Genomic DNA, 18,649 nt, shown 5'->3' with positions numbered 1-18,649 from the left:
TATTATTATTATTATTACATAAAACTATCATATCATTACTAGTTTGCATCATGTTGGCAATACACTGGGTCTTCAATGGTGAAATAAGACCCTTTCTGAGGACATATCTCCCTACCACTCCCATCACTATGCTTTTGTGATGCTAAGAGGTTATTTTGATTTGATTTGTTTCGACTTGATTTGATTTTGAGTTTAGCGTCCCGTTAAGCAGCAAGGTTATATGACATGTGGATCTACAGTTGAGTTGATTTTGAGTTTAACGTCCCTTTCAGCAGCGAGCAGGCTATGAGACATGACCTACACTTTAACGTGGGAAACGAACCAGATGACCTCAGCCGAGAATCGAACACGGGTCTCCTATGCCAAAGGCACGAACACTAACCGCTTAACCACGAGGGAGCTTGTTGAGAGATTATTTTCAGTGTAAGAATACTGTAGCACGTAACTGACAAAACTTCAACCTGATTATTGAAGATGTGCCTTGTGGCATACTATGCCTTCTATGAAAACACTTTGTTAAATATCTAGTCTTGTTATAAAGCCAAATTGCGTCTTCATGAACATATATCAATACTTACTTGAACAATCTCAGTTCAAATTAGTATTTTGAAGAAAATCATTTCTCCTTGCATGGAATGAAACGTTAAAAACAAGTGTGACAGCTTATTTATTATTATAGTTGAAGTTTTACAAATTACTGAACATCGTGACAAATTTTGGTAGCATACAAAATTTATTTTATCACATACTTCTAAAGTATTTAAACGATTTCTGTTACATATTTGGAGATTAAAATTACGTAAAAATTCGACGTCTACAATTTAACTTAGACATAAATTTTCCGACCGATTATTATTAGTATGAGCATCATTAAGATCTCCCCTCATAAAATTGTTGACAAGGAATTTATATCCATCCTGTAATACTTATGTACTCGAAGCAAATAATTCATATAATCAATTTACAAACCGTGATCATCAGATTTCACATTAAATGTAAACATTAGCATTGTATATGATCAATACTGCATAATCAATAAAACAATTCAAATTTCGAGACTAATTCATTTTCTTCTAACCTAGAATGGCTTTGAATTTGATAATACATAATCGTTTAACTACAAATTTCATATCATTATATTATACAATAAAAATATAAAATATTTATTATACAGCGATAGTATTCGTTTCTACAAACTGATTGCAATTGACACGTACAGGAAAACTCAACAGAAGTTCGCATGAAGAATTTAACTCAGATATCACATTAGATGTAATATGTTTTTAACAACATTCTCAGCAAACAAGTTCAACATTAGTGTTAAAAGGTATTAAAGTGAAAATTCACACTAATTCACTTCATTCTCTAAATAACTTAAACTTCAACATGATGAAACTTGAAACCTTTCGTAAACAAACTACCTCATTGTTGAGTATATAAATGTACCTAAGTAAAAGTAAAAAAATAGAGTCTGTTTATCAAGTAATACATATTAACATGTGTGTTCAAAGCAACCTAAGTTGTAACATTTAGACCTCTTATTAGAAGAAGTTATTAATATTTTCGAAGTTTATGATACATAAACCTGCAATAAAGAGTGAAACGGACAAAGAATACACGGTTTATTTTTACATTCCAGCATTATTTGTGGATAAGACTATGGAACTGCTAAAGGAGAGGTAGATATTCCAGGTCATTTGAACAGAATTTTAATTTCCTGCATTCGTCACTTGTGTAAATAAATATGGACTTTATAAATATTGAATTAGGTACAAACGACGAAAAAATAATAAAATAAAGTAAAATGTACAATACGTTAATGTATGTAATTTACATGTAATTAAATTATTTAACTTATTACCTTAATGTGCACTATTAATTATTTGAGATTAATATTTTCGTAGATCTATTTTTGAAAATTTTGAAAGCCGAAAATATCGTCTAGAACGATTAATACTACGCATTGAGGTAAAAAGTTAATGTAGTTTAAATTTTCCTTTGTTAAGTCTACAGATGTCATAATTTACCAGCGAAAATACAGAGCTGTACAGATCCCATACAGAATTTTACGCCCAAGTCTCGTATAGCTTCGTGCTGAAAAGGGACGATAACTTCTCAATAAAGGAACAGAAAGTTCAGATTATCATGAGAGTATGTTCAGTAATTTCGCTGCTGCATCCATAAATGAACTCAAACTTGCTCTTCTTTTCTGTGTAACAGATTTATTGAGTAATCATTACTCGCTGAAATCTCACTGCATTGCATTAACAGAAGTAAAGAAACCATGATTAGTACAATGCTGCTAGTGGGAACAGCAAAAGTTCGATAAGCGTAAAATACATCTGTACTACAGTAGTGAAGAACAAGTTGAGTACTAGACCTGGTTTACAAGACCGCTCATCTTCTGCCTAAATAATAATGGATATGACTCAATTTTGTTTTAAACCACCAAATGGGTAGATTTCATTATAATTACAATATGTAAAGACTTAAAAATAAAATCACTACATAACAGAAACAGTAACGTTAGTAGAAATAATAATAAAAATTAATTGTAACAATTTCTCTAAGTATCGAACATATGATTTGCATTTAAAAAATATAGTTTAAATACGACCTTTGAATCAAAACAATCTTATTTCATTCAAAATTCCACATAATTCATTCTACAGATCTTTAAACATGGTTACCACCAGATTTGTGAAGGTTTACAATTGAACTTAAATATAACAACGCTCTTCATCCGGCTAATTAACAAATGAATTAACAATTGAAACTCAATTTTGTTTGAAACCATCAAACGGATTGATGTAACTATAATTGCAATCAGATAATGACCTAAAAACAAAACCATTATATAACAGAAATAATAACATTAGCAGAAATAATAATAGTAAATACTTTCTGCAAGTATTGAACATATGTTTCGCATAAAAAGAAAATAGCTTAAATACGACGTTTGAATCAAAACAATCTCATTTCATTCAAAATTCCACATAATTCATTTTACAGGTCTTTTAAACACTGTTATCACCAGATTTGTCAAGGTTTACAATTAACCTTATTGATAACAGTGCTCTTTATCTGGCTAATTACCAATGATTCCCAATTTTGTTTGAAACCATCAAATGGACAGAGATCATTGTAATTCCGATTAGATAATGACTTAAAAACAAAATAACTATATAACAGGAACAATAACATTAGTAGAAATAATAATAGTAAATACTTTCTGAAAGTATTGAACATATGTTTCGCATAAAAAGAAAATGGCTCAAATACGACGTATGAATCAAAACAATCTTATTTCATTTAAAATTCCAAAGAATTCATTCTTACAGGTCGTTTAAATACTGTTATCACCAGACTTGTTAAGATTTACAATTTCATTGCAAATTGAATTGATAAAAAGTAGCTCCACGCCCAAAAAGGCAACAAAATACATAGTCATATAGAATTCATGTAGCATGAAGCAAAATTAAAACGTTATTTAGAACAGCATTAGAAGTACCATTTTTCCCGGGTATCACAGTCAACATTATCCAAGTTCATTGCTTCTCAAATACGTTCACAAAATTTTACGAAGTCTCGAAGATAAATACATTTTACTTTTTTCGTTTTGGTGCAAGGTCAAGTCCTTTAATATACTTTTTATTGATTTGATACTCATCTGCAACAAAAATGAAAAATAATGTTAAACAACCATACATGGTTTTCTGCAGTTACGTTCAAAAGAATCCCACTAATATCTTGATGTTAATTCTATATCTATAAACGAGTAAAAACCCAACGATTTACTCGCTAATGACCAGACCTCAGAAACCGCTGGGCCTAGGAACTTGGAATTTTGTACAAATTACAATATTTCCCTTAAAGCATAAGACTGCGTCAGACTACGATATGTTCATGAACATTTTTGTGCACGCACACATTGAAAATGTGTTTATCAACATTGGTGATGCTCATAAACATTCTAAGTGTTCGTAAACATTTCGATGTGTTTCAATTTCAGAACTGGCAAATGTTGGTAAACAAGTTTATGATGTCAGGTTGATGAACCTCTACAAATGGGAATTGTGTACGCGCAACACTCAACAGAAATGCATTGGAATGAACATGATTTGATGCATTGAATATTATTAATAGTTATAGTAAATCATGGTGTCAGATGTGAATAAGAGAATTATGAAAATAGAAATAAGCTGAAGGACGGATAAGGATACTGGATATAAATTGAATTGATCAAAGAAACACGCAGATTAAGAATAGTCCTAAAAATTATGAACATTGTAACGCCCAAAGATAATGGTGACAATACATTTTCTTTAAAAGTGTCCTCCTCTAGTATTTGAAATACTCAAATTTTAATTGCTCGTGAATTAGGATTGCTTTGGTTACCTTACGCGAGCCTATGGTCAAAGAAAAAGCCAGGTTATATGTAACAGCAGCTTATGCATAAATAGAGCACTTCGATTACCTCCCCTTAAATTACGTATTATTAAGTTGTAAATACATATAAATTGTTTGCATTGAATTTTGATACAATAATCTCACCCAGTGTAATTCTCTCTTCTGAATATATAATGTACTTAATACTTTCGGAATTCCCGGAAGTTAAAAAAAAAAAAAAAAAAAAAAAAAAAAAAAAAGACGTGTAATTCACTATGTTTCCCTGAATAATGTGTGTTTCTTATATTTACGTCCTACTACTGGTGCAGCTAAACAGTAGTGGGCATAAGGTTTGGTAAATTTGCGGGTAAAATAAATAGTTAATGTTTTTAACTAAAGTAATATGGTAGAGATAAAACTTAAGCCTCTCCATAATTCCCTATAAGGAAAGCAATGGACATAGTATGCACACCTACTGATCTCTCACTCATTCTCCCAATCATCGATGATTTCACGGGATGGATCGGGGAGAAACTCTCCCTGGAAGTACGAAATTTCCTCCAATTGTCCTAAATTTGTATTACCAGTATTTTCGCAGTACTACTATTTACTCCCGTGTACATAAGGTCTGCCCCTTTCTGATGAAGGTGGTCTCAAATCATCACTGTCCCCAATTTATTTTAAATGACAATGGTATTAAGCAGTTCCTACCTCTGTACTTTAGTAAAAGTGATAAGACGTTAATTGAGTAAGAGTTTTAGGCATTAAGAAATGATTTATGTAAAGAAGCAGCTAGTAGTAATTGCAGGGTACACCCGCACTCTTTACCTATGTTTGCTGGTGAGACTAAAAATGGAACGTCACGAATAGAATATAAGTCTTAACGAGACAACAAAGGACGACTTCTGTTGAGAAACAATAAATACGCACTCACTGTGCTCTCTAAATATTTCAGTTGCACATTAATTTTTCCTGCAAAGAAATAGGTTCAAAATTTCTTCTTCTTGAACGATCTGAAACTTCCATTCCTTAAAATATGTTTCCCACACTTTACATTATTTGTTTTTCTTTCTTAACTTATTAAATCAAATGTAATAGTGTATGGACACACTATGTTACAGTTTATCAAAGAATGTATAATATGAACGAGCAATGCTTAACAATAAAGTTATAAACTATATACATTTACATGTGTGCAAGTTTTACATGTTACATACTGCATACGTTGATCAACATGTAACTGTAACTGAACATGACGAACTTTAACTCTCGACGCAGTCTACGCTAAAGAACAAAAGTTTTGAAAAATTCTACCCTGAAGGATGCAGACTTTTGTTACGCCCCGTATATAAAAGAATAAATGGTCCACTGGCACTCATTAACAGATCCCCGACATTTTGTATATCCTTCTACGCGTAAAACCTAGACATTTTATATATTCTTCTTGGGTCCTAGGCTACAGATAAGACGAAATTCTGCCGAAATGCAATCTCAAAGGAAACGGGGCTTGAACGTCGTTTATATATATATATATATATATATATATATATACATATATATGGAGGCATTCACTAGATCTCCGAAACTATTAGACGCAGTACCTTGAAAACTTGTATAAATACTCTTCTCGGATTCTAGGCTGTAGGTAAGGCAGGATTCCGCGAAATGCAACAAAACTGACGAGAGTTACTTTTTTTTTTTTTTTTTATTTAATTTATTCAGCCGACTCCGTAATTATTTGAAGTAAAACCTTGAAAGTTTGTGTGCGTATTATTCTTGAGTCATAGGATGTGGTAGATAAGAGGGAATATCGTACCATATATCCCCTACGCAAGGGTAAAAGGAGTTTTATTCTTATTCATTATTATTTACTCATTTATTTATTTAGCATTTAACCAATCTCAGAAACTACTAACGGTAGAAGCATCAAATTATGCATAAATGATGTTGGCATCACAGACACTGAAAAAATTACAAGCAGAACATCGAAATTTCGTGCAAAGGTTTCCAGTAAATAGAGATTTAGGAACGGCTGAATACAGTTTGAGCTGTTCAAAAGGTTTTCGAAAGTTTTAAAAGTACAAACATGTACAAATAGTTTCCTTGTTACTTCAGCTTGAGGATAACGCCATCTTTTACGAAATGCGAAAATCTTAAGAAATTCTGCTCTAAGGGGAGAAAAGGGAGCTGGAAAGAGTTTTCGCCATTTACCAGATCTTCGAAACAGTCGAGCATAGGAACTTGATATATTGTTGATAACAAATTTTATCATTGAACCCTACGCTGATGGTAAACGCAGTCTTACAAAATGTGAATCCTAAGGATAAAAGCAGGCCTGCAAGTTTTGTATCTAAATTGCCATATTTCACCAGAGTTTGGGAGACAGTTAAGAGTAAGAAATTGAAATTTTGCACTAATATGATCTTCAGACGAATATGGGTAAGACGGGATTTTTTGAAACTATGTATAAAAAGCATGGAAAGAGGTGATAATTATTTCATTGTTTTAGAACACTGGGGCTGTGTAGGAATAATCTCTATGATCCTAAACCGTGTGCAAGACAGTTTATTATTATTAATTCTACCACGAGAAGTACGTAGGTTGATTAAAAGGTTATTATTATACCGATATTATTATTATTATTTTCTAAGAGCTCAGTATACAGCTATGAAACTTGTATATATACATCTACTGTATAAAATATAAATATTTCATGCGAGAAGTGAATTTGGTTTAAGTTTCGAAACTAGATAAAAGACATTAAAAGGAAAGTTACACAAAAACGATTGTATGAGTTTTTACTTAGTTCCAATGAAATGAAACTTATATTAACATGTATTTTGAAAGCATGAAAATTTTGTACCTGAATTCCAAATATTTTCAATAAATCTTGTTCTTCTCGTGCGAAGAATGGGCATTTTGCTAATTTAGCATATACGGAAAGTGCTATCTGACGTACAGAATATCTCATTTATTTTCCGGAAATCCAGAAACTCCACCCGAAGAAAATGAGGGAAGGGTGACTTTAAAAAAAAAAAAAAAAAATAATAATAATAATTCTTATGTAATGTTTTTGAATTATTGGACATAAAGCACTGACATTCACGAATATAGATGAAGAAAAGAACTGGGAAAGGAGGTATAGTAAGGATCACTAAATATTAACTGAAAGACCTCCAGGAAAATTAGTTTCTGAAGACAAGAATTTTCCCTATCGATTTTCGTCAATTAAGAAGAAGAAAAACTTTTTTGTTTCTAGATACGCGAAAATGATTTATGTAAGTCTAAACTTCGGAAAAAGTTGTTTACGGATAGATTTGTTAAAATTGACTACGATGGGGCTAACGATGTCTATAAAACAGTTATACACGATTTGCACGAATCTACTATTTTCGAGAGAGAGAAAAAAAAACATATCTAACTAGCTCTGGACTTCGACAAAAGTTAAGTAATCTCAACTTTAGGAATTTAAAGCAAAAAATAAAATATTTTTAAGTGACATGATCAAACGAGATTATATCAAAGGGGCACAATGTTAAAAGTAGTTGTTCAAAAAACTGTAATTAAGTACTAAAAGTAATTTTAATTCTTTACTTCATTTATTATTATATTAATATGAAAAAATGAAAGATACAAAACAATTCAGTTTATAAGTATTGTAAATTTTGCGTAACATTAGAAAGGCAACTCTCATGTCCATAAACAGTACGAATTTTGTCATTAGTGCGACCTATTGTCACTACAGTATTTTACGCGATCTTCATATTGTGTATGCATATGTTCAAATATTTTTATGTTCTAATGCAGTTATAACACTTTTTTTTTCGTCATAGCACTTAAGACTGAAATGAAACTTGTATGTTACGTCTGCATAAGACAATTGCTATTAACAAACTAACCTCATTAACAAATATTTATTTAAATAGTTTGAAAAAAAATAGAAACAAAACGAAGGATTCTACTAAAGAGATCAAAACATGCCTCGCAACACTCCCAAAAAAATGCACATGAAATTAAATCTGGACAGTTGACTTAAACGTAACTTAAATATTTACATGTACGAAACCCGACTCTCAGCATACTAGCTGTAATAGTTGTGTCCATATTTTGCTTTATTGTCTATCATTAAATGTATGAAAATCGAAAAATTATTTTGTCAATTACCTGTCAACAGGTTTCCGATGAAAGCAACTTGGTTTCCTTGCACTAACACTTGTGGGCTTTTCTTACCCGGTACAGAGTTCACAGCCGTACTAGCAGCTACTCCTATTTGGCATTTATGTGCAAATTCTTGACAACTAATTCCATAGGTTTCTAAGTTATCCACAAGTGTAACCTGAAATATTACAATTATTCAATGCAGTGTCACTATTACCACTACTATTTACACACAATTATAAGAAGTATACTACTTCTACTAAAGTAACAGTTAACGACAAAACTTTTTAAAGTACATCACCTGTAAAATGTACATATAAAGTCCTCACAAAATCAGTATTTTAGAGAAGTCATGATTAGAGTAACTAATTTTATATATATATTAGTCTGAGCATACTACTGATTTTTCAAATAAAATACATATTATCCATACAAACTCCTGTTTGTTGGACTTTTTGTAAAATAAAAATCAATGATCACAGAAGGAAAATAAAATTCCTGTCCTGTTTCCATTGAGACAAATTTATTGACGAAATTTATCAAGGCTAAGGATCGGCAATTCGTTGACAAGAGCTTTACAAATCTCATTTGTTGGATCAATTTATCCAACTTTTGAGATTCTATGCAACTACAACAGCTTTGAAAAACATTCAAGAGCTCTTTACTATTCGTTCGCATGTGTTCACGGACCGTCATGTGAAGTTCATACCACAAGAGCGCAATGGGTGACATACGGAGACTGCGGTGGCTATTCCATTTTTCTGATGATGTGATAATCATTTCTGTTTTGCAGATAATTACTCCATAACTTGGAAGCATGTTTGGGATCGTCACCCTGTTGTACAAAGTACAGCCCAAAATTCGCGTTCCTCACTTAAATGTTGTGATATACGTTTTTCTCCATTATTCTGTTGATTTGAATTAAATCATATACTTGATTGGCTGTAAAAAATCTCCAAAGGGTGACACTACCTATTCCATGTTTTACTATGTATTAACATCAGAATGAAAGCGCTTTTCGGAAGGGTGATGCACATAAATCTGGCGTTGGAAATCGAAATTTGAAATTAAGATCCGTCGGTGCAGAGTACCATTTTCTATTGTTCATCGGTTCAGTATTTATGTTGTGGCACAATAGTACTTTTTGTAATATTTCCTACTGGAAAGTTTTCTTCTTCTGCAACCGCACTCCAAAATACAAATCTCCAGGCTTCGGAACACCGTCCTATGTGATACAGATTGGGAACGGCTCTTCTGTAGTTCTGTTGCTGCTCCCAGAGCGGTTAACGTCTATTCTGTTTGCATGTAGTTTTAATGAAATTTGAGAAATTATTTCTGATCAGCCAGTTTGTTTCCGTGCAATATGTACACCAGTTTGTGGCTGTCTTTCAAGAGTCCAACGCATTGCCCCGACTGATACCTGCAACCACTGAATGATTTTTCGCACAGAATAGCTCTTTTCTTAAAATATTAACTTGAGCACGTGATTCGACACTTAGTTAAGTTTTTCTTCCATATTTTATAGTACTTGTACGTTCTTTTTATACTAATTTACTAATTCAGCGAGTGAAAGCAGCACGATCGCATGCAACATATTCACACAAATTTATCTATATACGACACGATTGAATAGCACACACATACAACTGTTCGTTGTAGTAGACAACTAGTGGTAAAGGTTCGTACAAGCACCAGTATGTGTCCTTAAAACTATGCATTACCAGATAAAGCGTGATATTAGCTGTTTGTTCGTTATTTACCGGTTTACTGCAAAGGAGTTTTAATCAACAAATGTCTCAATGTAAGCAAGATCATGCATTCTGGTACCCTTATATGAAAAACGTTGTTTATTCTACAAAACAGGACTCAAATAAACAGTTTTGTATAGACCAGGGCGCAAAATTTTCAGTCGCCAGGTCGCCATTGCCGACTAGAAATTTGGAGCTGGCGACCAGTGTTCAGGCGGAATGGTTTCTGCCTAAACTCACAGGACTGCCAGTTTCTGTTTCGCATGAAAATAATTATCACTGAGTGAGAGAAAACACGGAATGTGAACTCTTCACAACGGACATGAAAGTGAAGTCTTCACAACGTTGTAATTCGCCCCTCCTTACCCACCTTCAATCGAAAACTTCATTACGAGATTCCCAAATTTGCTTCCAATTGTCAAATTTTGTGCATTTTTGCTGATGATTTGCCGACAATTTCCATCACCGGCCCTTCACTTAAGGACTGATCCGCAAACTGCAATCGACAACTGCTACTTCAGTGCAGAGAGAGAGCGTTACACAAAGGTGAAGTCTTAAGGTAAGATATTTTTAACATGTATTCGTATATGAATTGTCCAATTTAATCTGAATCTAATTGTCTGGTTTTAAAATTTTATGCTCTGATGCAATCTCTTTCTCTGTCAAACCAAAGGCCGGGGGGATACCTCTCAATTTGTACAGTCCGCAGCAAAACCTTGCAACATGAGCATGTAAGTTTATTGTGAAACGACGAAGTCTTTTGCTCCAAAATAAGTGTGCTGGGGAGGACGCCGAGGTTTCTCCTGGCGTGATTCGTGCCACTTAGACGTTATGTTAATTCCCTGCGCTATTAGGGGTAGCTTCACAATAAACTTACATGCTCATGTTGTAGGTTTTTTTGCTGCGGACTGTACGTGAGAGATACTGGCGACCATCATTTTTGTACTGGCGAGTGCGTCTGAATTGAAATTTTGCACCCTGGTATAGACACAATGTCTTTTATTTAGAAAATCCTGAAAAATTAGTACTTAAGACTTTTGACCATGACAATATATAAAATGGATCCACCCATGTATTGCAACGAGTAATCCTTGTAAATTAGTAACAGTGTGTCTATCTTGTGTTTGTGCTGTGTTGAGTGACAGTAAATACTATTCAAGACGTAGCGTACGGAGGATATCTAATCTGAAATCTGAGCTCCACATTAGGTGGGTCAGGACACCCGTTATTTATAAACCCACGACCTAACAACTCCAATACTGTGAATTATGCAATCTTAGAAGTTTTCATCACTCGCTGGAAACATCTGGACCATATAGGATGAACGTGGTAATTTAAAATAAGTCCACATAATCACCCAAGTAATAAGACATATTGGTATAATCACACAACGAACAGAATACGAGAAAATCGTGGCTCACAGAATCTGAGCCTTTAACTTTTCTTTCCTTCTTTATCTATGCTAGAGAGGAAACAGTTTGGAGCATCCATCACACATGAATACGATCTGTCGTTAGAAATAAGGTGAAAAAGAACTCATTGGATCATATTACGCACTTCTAATAAAAGGTGGTTCACTTTGCTTGTTGTTGGCACCATGTTCTTCGCGGTAAAATGTTAGCGGTGATCAGCGGTTTAGAACTGAAACCCGATGGCAGATGTCGAGTTTGTACAAGTCACGTTGGACGGTGATTGTTGCAATAGATTGTTCCACGTGCTGATTGAGTCTCACAATCACTTTTCCAGAATTTGCTCTATGATCCTTGATAATCATCTTTAATGCTCAACGATCTTTATCATTGAGGTTTCAATTTCTTCCGCCATTACTCATCACCGACGATGTTTTGCCATGAGTTCTGTAGATCACCATCACTTCGGACACTTTTTTTTTTTTTTTTTTTTTTTTTTTTTTTTTTTTTTTTTTTTTTTTTTTTTGCAACTAACACATTGGCTATCTTCGGTACACTTGCATCAAATAACTGCACACACCTACAATTTGTTCTCTTTGAAATCAGAAAGGTCTCCTATTTTTCACCACTACAATCTATCTGCTTCAATACACATATCTCCTGGCGTACTACAGACGATCACCTACACACTACTAACGTCCAGACACTGCACACGCATCATCAGTGCTACCACGTCACACATCTTAAGTATTGCAAACTACAGTTGTTTCCAATATTTTAATAATTATGTATGTATGTATGTATATTTATATATATATAAGGAATCCCTGAAGCAAGGATAGAAAAAATACCACAAAATAGTAAAAACATAGTAACAATACTAAAAAAAAGTATAGTATAGGCACTTTCCTTGAATCTAAGAAGCACTTAGCGAAAGTGCTCAAATATGCTTGTTTCAGTGTTATTGTTTTCATTAATGTTTTGGTAATTCATTATGTAGATTGATATACGAAACAAAAGTAAAATGCAATGAAGCAATATGGTTCTCTAGAAGACAATACAAAATTCATAAGTATTTCTTTCGCTCTCGAACAAAAAGAACCCCCCCCCCCAAAAAAAAATATATTAGGATCAAATTAATTTGCAATTTGGCTCTGTAACTTACACGAGATGGATGATGAAAATAACTATGAGAAAATAATTGATGGAATATTGAAGGTAAATGAGAAAACAGAAGAACCATAAGAAGGTTCATGGGCGCAGTTATAGTGTTACAATAAACATAAAATATTTGTTTTAATGTTCACAGTAATACCCATGGAGACCAAGGAAGACGCAACTAGTATAGATAAAAGGAAAAATTAGTGCAAGAAAATGGAAGCAAACCACACGCATGATGTCCAACAAGCTCTCACATTTTAATATCAGACCAGGGACCTTCGTACAAGATGTGAGCGATCTACCCCATCAACGTATCCCAAATACTCTGTATGACTTCTTTACTAAAAGTTCCTATCCATCTTTCATAGTTTCCAGTGGGAAATGATTTCAGCAGATTACTGGAATGAACAGATGGAAAGAAGAGCGAAAAGAAATAATACATAAAACAAAGAAATAAATTAGTATCACAGTATTGAGCAACATGTTGACTAATTAATGTGGTAGGTTTAGCTTACAGACACTTTCTTATATTTCAACGCACGGCCCTGCAATGTATTTCATCTCTGTTTTCTCACACTGCAGTTAAACATAAATATTGTGATGTTATGTCGTGTGTATATAAATTAGTTTATCATAACTTGTTAAGTTACCTACACGTAAAGGGACACCCCACAAAGTATTTTGGAATTTAAACATTTCCGATGGGAGCTCATGTGATTGAATCTCACGTTAGGCTATAGGTTCAAGTTTGTCATATAGCCTAGAAGCTGAAAAGTACGGTAAATTCAAGTAATAATAATAAAATAATACGGAAATATTTAAAGGGCAGTGACCAGCACAGTTTTAAGGAGAAAATACATATGGCTAATGAATTGGAAGCTGTCGACTGCGTTCAATAAGTGCAATATTCAAATGGTTTCTAATGTTAGTAAGATTTAACTGACGAAGCATCAGTCCATCTGTCAGGGTATAAATTCGAAACAAACACAATTATGTGGAGCAATGAGAATGCACATGCTATCACGCATCACAAATTGCTTTTTTCGTCATACGTCGAAACAGTAAGAAACAAACGACTTGAGTGAACCAATAGCCTTCAACAGCAGCATCAGCTTTAAGATCTATTGGTCTGATCTTTATGTCTTACCACTTAACTTACCACATGGTGTTATAGCCCTAGGCTCTTCCAATATCTGTCTCTAATCTGTTCTATTTCTGCTTCCCATCATCTCTCCTTGTACCTTCAGTGTTTTCAAATCTCAACACCATTCAGCCATGCGGTTTCTAGTTTGCATTTCCATTGGTTGGAATTATTTTCCATTCTCAATCATTTTACTAGTTGCTATTTTATAAGTCTAATTATATGCTGGTTCTGCACTGTCATTCATACTTTCATTATTTCTGATTCTCTGTGTTTCTTGTTCTTCAAGTTGGTCCATAATTTATTTTATTTTTTTCGAGAATTCTTAAGATTCCATTTTCTTTGATGAGTTGCCACATTTCTGATTCATATTACCACCGATCCCATTGCGTTTCTGTATTTTCATTTTGGTTCCCCTCCGTATATTTTTGCTTTTCAAAAGCTGCGTGTTTCTGTATTTTCATTTTTGTTCCTCTCTTATATTTCCGCTTTTTAAAAGCTGCGTGTTTCTTGCATTCTTTCTTTTATGGTATGAGTAATGGAATTTCAGTCTGTTAGGGACTTGTCATTTGTTTTAAAATCCTTGTCTTCTATTGTGATACATTCTTTATTCGTACCTCCTGAATATGGTATTTTCATCAGAAGTTTTTGTTTTCTTTATGTTGTTTTTCAATCATATATTATTTATTTCTTATTGTATATATGTGTCATCTCTCTTTCCGTGTGTGCTACTAAGGTGTCACCATCATCGTCACCTGCATCATTATCTGCAGTAAATACGTGGTTTTAGTGTATAACTTCCTATTTATTATTATTATTTTCGAATTGCAGCATGTTATGCTGTTATAAATAATAATGTTGCTGATAAGCTGTAACTCTGTTGCACTCCTTTATATTTAGAATTTCCTCTATCTTCCAACTTCTAAGATTCCTTCCAATGCCAATTGCCTGGGCCCCTCCATGGCTTGAGTTGTTTTCTGTCTAGGCTCTCGAATGTCTTTCCATAACCTACAGTCAAACATGTAATTATTCTATCATTTACTGTAATGAAAATAGTAGGTCTGTTATGTCCCTGTTGTATGAACACATATCGGTGCGTCTAATATACTCTCTGTATATTTTGGTTGATTATTGCTTTTAATATTAGATGAATTTAATACCATAATTCATCTATTAATTATAACATTCAATTTTATCTACCTTCCGTTTGTCGAGTACTTTTCCTTATTTCCATATTTATTCTATTAATCAGTAAATTGCTCTCTTCATTTGAGTTCCAGAATATTTTATCATGATTACTACTATTTCGCCTCCTGGTGATATGTTCTGCGTTTTTTGATGGATTATTTTTAGCTTCTTCCTTTGTTGCTTGTCCTTCACTATCAAGGTTATTTGTTTCTTGTTCTCTTTTCTTCTCTCCTCTATGGTTATGATATGATGTACGCTATATTGTTTCAAAATATTCTGCCAATCTTTGTATTACTGTCTTCTTATCTATTATTTTTTTTTGTTTTTGTCCTTATATCCTACATTTTTTCATAAGTATTCCTTATTCATTCTTTGGATTGCTACGTAGCCTTTTTCAATTTCATTTTTAGTTATTCCTTGAATATCATCTTTTCTTTCACCTCTACGCTTCGCTGGCTTCTTTTCAGCTCTCTGTACTTTTGATAATTACTTCTTCTTTCCCTCTGCAGTATCTTTTGTTCAGTCAGGTTATTTATTTACTTTTGAATCTATATTTTTTTTTAAAACAGAGTGAACTGATTTAAATCAAATTCCGAAATAAATTAATTTAAAGTGAAAATAAGTAAAATCCCGTTTCTGTTATGTTATTTCGATTATGGAAGATAATAACAATAATACAATGAGACTCAAATGTATGTACAGCACAGTATAAAAACGAGTGTTCATGCAGATAATGATTAAGGAAAATCCCGTTTTGAACGGGTAATGGGGGAATCCTGCTTTCTTCTCTTCGTAACACAGGGTTTTTAAAATCCTTAACTATTCCAACGGGAAAATCACTATTCGACATTTAAGACGAAAATTCTTTTGTGTGCGTTTGTTTGTTTGTTCCCAGATAATAGGGGAGTATTTAGACGTATTTTATATGTATTTCGTGCCGCAAGCTAGTTCCGATTTTTTAAAGATATGCAACTGTCAAATATCAGTAACTTTTGAGGAAAAAAATGACATGTTGATAAACGTTGTTGTACCGTCGGTTGGGGTGGGCTTGACATCTGGGATGACTTTGGTACATTTACCGATAAAAGTATTCAATTATTTTTACTCCTAAACACAGCATAATTTTTCCACTTGCTGAGTCTAAGTGTGTGAAACAGATATTCTAACAAACCATCTACATTTATACGAATACATTTTTTTTTTTCAGTTCTACACACTATTTAAAAACACCTAAGCGAGAACGTCATATTTCAATAGCTGCAAAACTTCAGAGCCACACGTCACACCACAAAGAATATCAGTTTTCCATATTTTGCATGGTTATTTATTTAGCTGTTCCTTTCATAATCCCGAAAGTACGAACTTGTTGCACACAAGAATGAGTATACACATGGTACTTTTTGAACTGGGGTGACTTTGCATCCTTGGAACTTTAACTAGATTAACTTCTTTAATGTTGCTTGTTTGTACCAGTTTCAGCACTTAGCAGTAAGAAAGAAAAAGTACTCATCGGGGAAAGCTGTCCTCAAACTTTGTGGATTTTGTACTTAAGTCTTGTTCAAAAAACAATATATGTTTGCCACCCAACTCAACCCATGTGACACAGCCTCTCGACGTAGAATTCTTCCATCCGTTTAAAATCGTCTGGAGAAACATTTTGGACGAATGAAGAATGAGTTGAGTTGAGTTGATTTTAGTTTAGCGTCCCTTTCAGCAGCGAGGCTATATGAGACGTGGACCTACTGATTAACGTGGAATCCGAACCACATGAGCTCCCGCCGGGAATCGAACCCGGGTCTCCCACGCCAAAGGCGCGTACGCTAACCGCTTAGCCACGGAGGAGCTCCGAATGAAGAATGAAAGGCCCAAGAGGTACAAGTTCTGTTCAGAACGAAACCATGCCCCATTTGGTCAAAAGTGAACTTCTAACAATGTCTGCAAATGTTACCAGACTCGAAGAGTGGTTTTTCAGCAATAGGAATTTGTCCTTTGAACTCCATAGCTGTTTTGAAGAGAATTCCTGGAGGTTTTTCTGAACCAGTTAATAACCCAGGTCTGAAACAAATTCAAGAGCAAGTAGAGTCTACACTGGTAAAGTTTTTAAAAGAAAGATGATTTGGAAACTCAAGCGGTGTCAGAACTTCACGAAAAAACAAACGACTCACTGTTTATCTAGGCAAAAGTGTGACGGCTGCAAGTTCTTCAGGCACAGACGAAGATAATGATTTAATCTTACCTTCAGATGATCAGTCAAATGATGATACTGCTAAAAATGAAGCAATTACCAGCATGGACACCTACCAGTATGAAGCTCCAACAGAATTTAATCTTCTTCCTGTGAAATTTGTTCTTGTGTCATTTAAAAGGGGTAAAGAAATGCACAAACCTATAAATATGTTTGTGTCGTCAGAGATGTCCTTGAAGACGAAGAATTTAGGGTTACAGGACTCCACTCCAACAATACAAAAAGTGTGTTCAGTGTTGTTGAATGAGATTAGTCTACAGTTGAACTATGTGACATACTGGCAATTCTTCAGTTTCTGATCCAGCTCTCCAAGTCCAAGAAATGGCACGAAAAAGACGTGAATTTCCCAATGGGCATTTATATAGCAGAAAAGCGACTGTTTTTGTATTCCAGCTTCTACCTACTTAAAAAAAAAAAAAAAAAAAAAAAAAAAAAAAAAAAAAAATGGGTACACTACTGTAGCCAGGAGCTAGAATAATTGCTTTTTTTTTTCTTTTTCTTTCTTACAAGTTAGTTCAAGGTCCACATCTCTGTACATATTCTGTGCATGGCAATTTTCTTTCCCTATCAATGTACTATCTTTATTTGTAGCATTTCTACATTTTTCTAGAAGTATAATAAAGCACTCGATGCAGTACATTGTATTTTGTCGTACGTAAGTGATATGAAATTGAAGGTTCCAAAGTCACTCCGAATTCAAAAATCCCTATAACTTTGCAGTAAGCCAACAGAATTGCATGGGAGTTTTGACTGTGGCATCCTTATGATTTATTCTGTTCATTTCTGCAAAGAAAAGAGGGGGTGCCAAAGACACCTCAATACTGTTGTAAAATTGGCATGGTGCAGTTGTTTCTTTTCCTGGGTAATGAGAAGTCCTACTTTTAAGACTCGAATATCCAATGATACAGTAGCCTTCCCTCAATATTTATATATCACAAACAATGCAATAGCTTTATCACAGAAAAAGTAGCTAACAAAAATATACATGAAGTATGCCAAAGTCACCCCAACTGACGGTACTTTTTCCTTAATGCTTAAGAAACATTGTTTGGGATCGAAATAGGATAACGATTGGGGATTAATTCAAACTTCAAAACCAATACTTTCACTTAAATGGCATAATAAACATTTAATACTAATTCCTAATGTTTTTACTTTAGTTCGCAACTTTTATTACACGAGGAAAAAGATTTTATTCAAATCAAAAAAT

At 33.7% G+C, this 18,649-nt stretch overlaps 1 protein-coding gene across 2 annotated transcripts in view; it reads right to left on the bottom strand.

Annotated features, from left to right (window-relative positions):
• Window positions 1-649: 649 nt before the first annotated feature.
• Window positions 650-18,649, bottom strand: part of eIF2D (eukaryotic translation initiation factor 2D) — a 58,225-nt gene continuing 40,225 nt past the window's right edge. For both annotated transcript variants that reach the window (XM_081762007.1, XM_081762008.1), the window contains exons 5-6: window positions 8,554-8,725; window positions 650-3,670 (exon numbers count right to left, since the gene is read on the bottom strand). In XM_081762007.1, the coding sequence (XP_081618133.1) occupies window positions 3,606-3,670; window positions 8,554-8,725 (237 nt within the window). In that variant the 3' untranslated portion in view covers window positions 650-3,605. The remainder of the gene's footprint in view (window positions 3,671-8,553; window positions 8,726-18,649) is intronic.

This window comes from Thermobia domestica, chromosome 6, assembly GCF_964235325.1.
Source record: "Thermobia domestica chromosome 6, izTheDome1.hap1.1, whole genome shotgun sequence".
NCBI classification, from domain to species: domain Eukaryota; kingdom Metazoa; phylum Arthropoda; class Insecta; order Zygentoma; family Lepismatidae; genus Thermobia; species Thermobia domestica.
This window is presented reverse-complemented; position numbering and strand designations above follow the sequence as displayed.